Here is a 2,286-nt window from a genome sequence, read left to right as displayed (position 1 = left end):
CACCTCCCAGCTCCTTGTGCACCCCAAGGGTACTGGCTGGCGGGGCAGGGTGAGGAGCAGAAAAGCTCTTGATGCTGTGCAAGCCCTGCTCAGCAATTGCTAAAACATCGATGTGTTATCATCAACACTGCTTTCATCCCAAATCCAAAACATAGCCCCCTACAGGCTACTATGTAGAAAATTAACCTTATCCCAGTTAAAACCAGTTCATGGTGCATGGAGAGGGCTGTCAGAGCCATGCAGAGCCCTCTGTCCCCTCCACTGTCTCTGCTGGCCTCCACGGCTCTTCTCCTGCACAGGACCGACTGCCGCTTCTACTGGGACAACTTCACCTGTAAGAGCATGAAGAAGTCTTCAAGGAGATGGCAACTGGATGCTATTGAAGTGATGCTCTGTCTGACCTCGTAGGTGACCCTGCTTTGAGCAGGAGCTTGGACTGGAGACCTCCTGAGGTCCCTTGCATCCTGAGTTATCCCATGGTCCTGTGATCCCATGTCCCTTCCCTCTTTTCACACGGCTCCGCAGCCCATAAGGTGGTGTGGAAGGTTTCCACCTTCTAGTGGGAGGTGTCCGTGCCCATGGCAGGGGGGTTGGAAGTAGATGATCTTTAAGGTCCCTTCCAACCCAAGCCTTTCTATGATCCTGTGAGTCAAGGAAAAAGCTATTTTCTGGGGTTCAGCTATACTGGGCCATTTTGCCTGAACAAGGTCAGGTGGTGGCTGCAATCCTTTTTGTGGTGGGAGATCTGAGGGAACTGGACCACCCCAAGGTGCTGTGCCAATGTCACTGCCACGTGCTGGGGCAGGCAGGAGATCAACCAGCTGCAGCACTTGGTGCTGGCCTGAGTTTGGTGGATGCCAACATTTCCTGGAGCTCTGCACATACACTGAGAGCCACACCGAGGTCCAGCAGAGGTTTTGGCCATTCTCGGGAACAGACTTGGTCTTCACGAGTCCCAGCCCTGTGCCCTGAAGGCCAGCCCCAACCCCTCCTGCTGTGGATCTCCTCCGGGAGATCACTTTGCGTGCTCCGTCACGAATCTGCTTCATCCTGATGCCGTAGATGAGGGGGTTGAACGCCGGTGGGATGAGGAGGTAGATATCAGCCAACAGGACCTGGACGTTGGGTGGGAGGTCCTGGTGGTACCTTTCCATGTACATGGAGAGCAGCCCGGGGATGTAGAAGAGGGCCATGACGCAGAGGTGGAAGCCGCAGGTGCTGAAGGCTTTTCTGCGGGCTTGCGTGGAGGAGAGGCCGAGCACGGCTCAGAGGATGAGCGCGTACGAGAGAGCAGCAAGTCGAGGCTGCCCACGTAGGTGGAGACAGAGAGGCTGTAGGTGTTGCTGAAGGTGGCGTCGCCACAAGCCAGTTTGAGCACGGCCATGTGCTCGCAGTATGAGTGGTCCACGACCGCTGGGGTGCAGAGAGGCAGGCGGCGGATCTGGAAGGTGAGGGGGCTCATGAACACCACGGCCCTGAGCAAAGTGGCCAAGCCGATGGCAGCCACCGCAGGGCTGGTGAGGATGGACAAGTACCGCAGTGGGTTGCAAATGGCCATGTAGCGGTCGAAGGCCATCGCCACCAGCACCCCTGACTCCATGACGGAGAAAGCATGAACGAAGTACATCTGGGTAAGACAAGCATCCAGGCTGATGGCAGTGGAGTGAAACCAGAAGATGTCCAGCATTTTGGGGGTGATGGAGGTGGACATCACCAGGTCAATGACAGCCAGCATGGAGAGGAAGAGGAACACGGGCAGGTGGAGGCTGGGATCAGCCTTTATCACGCACAGGAGGGTGCTGTTCCCAGCCAGCGTGAGGAGGTACATGATGCAGAAGGGGATGGAGATCCAGCGGTGCAGGTGCTGCAGCCCCGGGATGCCCGTCAGGTGCAGCTCTAACAGCGAGGTGTTGGTGGGACGCGAGCGGGACATGGTGGTCACTGGAGAAGCCTGAGCGAGGACAGACCAGGCACACAGGGACAGCCATTCCCTGGGTCACACCAAAGGTCCATCCAGCCTCAGATCCTGTGTCCAGCATCCAAAGCACGCCCCTAGGGAGGAATAAAGGAAATAAACCGTGACACTTCCACATGCCTTCCCAGCTTCCAACAAAGCTCAGGGACTACCTGGACTGGATGTGGTTTTTCCATTTTAATTAACCCCATCCCAGAAAGCCATCTGGCATCTTCTGTGCAAAATTTTAGCCCTTAAACTGTCTTTTTAGCAAGGAGTTTCACAAACTAAAGGCACCTTTGGTGAAATAACCCCTTCCCTTTCTCGTGAGC

General features: G+C 55.9%; 1 protein-coding gene across 1 annotated transcript; it reads right to left on the bottom strand.

Annotated features, from left to right (window-relative positions):
* Positions 1-314: 314 nt before the first annotated feature.
* LOC104464427 (olfactory receptor 52K2-like) lies at positions 315-1,933 on the bottom strand. Its single transcript, XM_010077126.1, is given in 3 exon segments — positions 315-332; positions 900-1,288; positions 1,291-1,933. Coding segments are annotated over 3 exon segments (1,050 nt in total).
* Positions 1,934-2,286: the final 353 nt, after the last annotated feature.

This window comes from Pterocles gutturalis, unplaced genomic scaffold (assembly GCF_000699245.1).
Source record: "Pterocles gutturalis isolate BGI_N339 unplaced genomic scaffold, ASM69924v1 scaffold22633, whole genome shotgun sequence".
Lineage (NCBI taxonomy): Eukaryota > Metazoa > Chordata > Aves > Pterocliformes > Pteroclidae > Pterocles > Pterocles gutturalis.
This window is presented reverse-complemented; position numbering and strand designations above follow the sequence as displayed.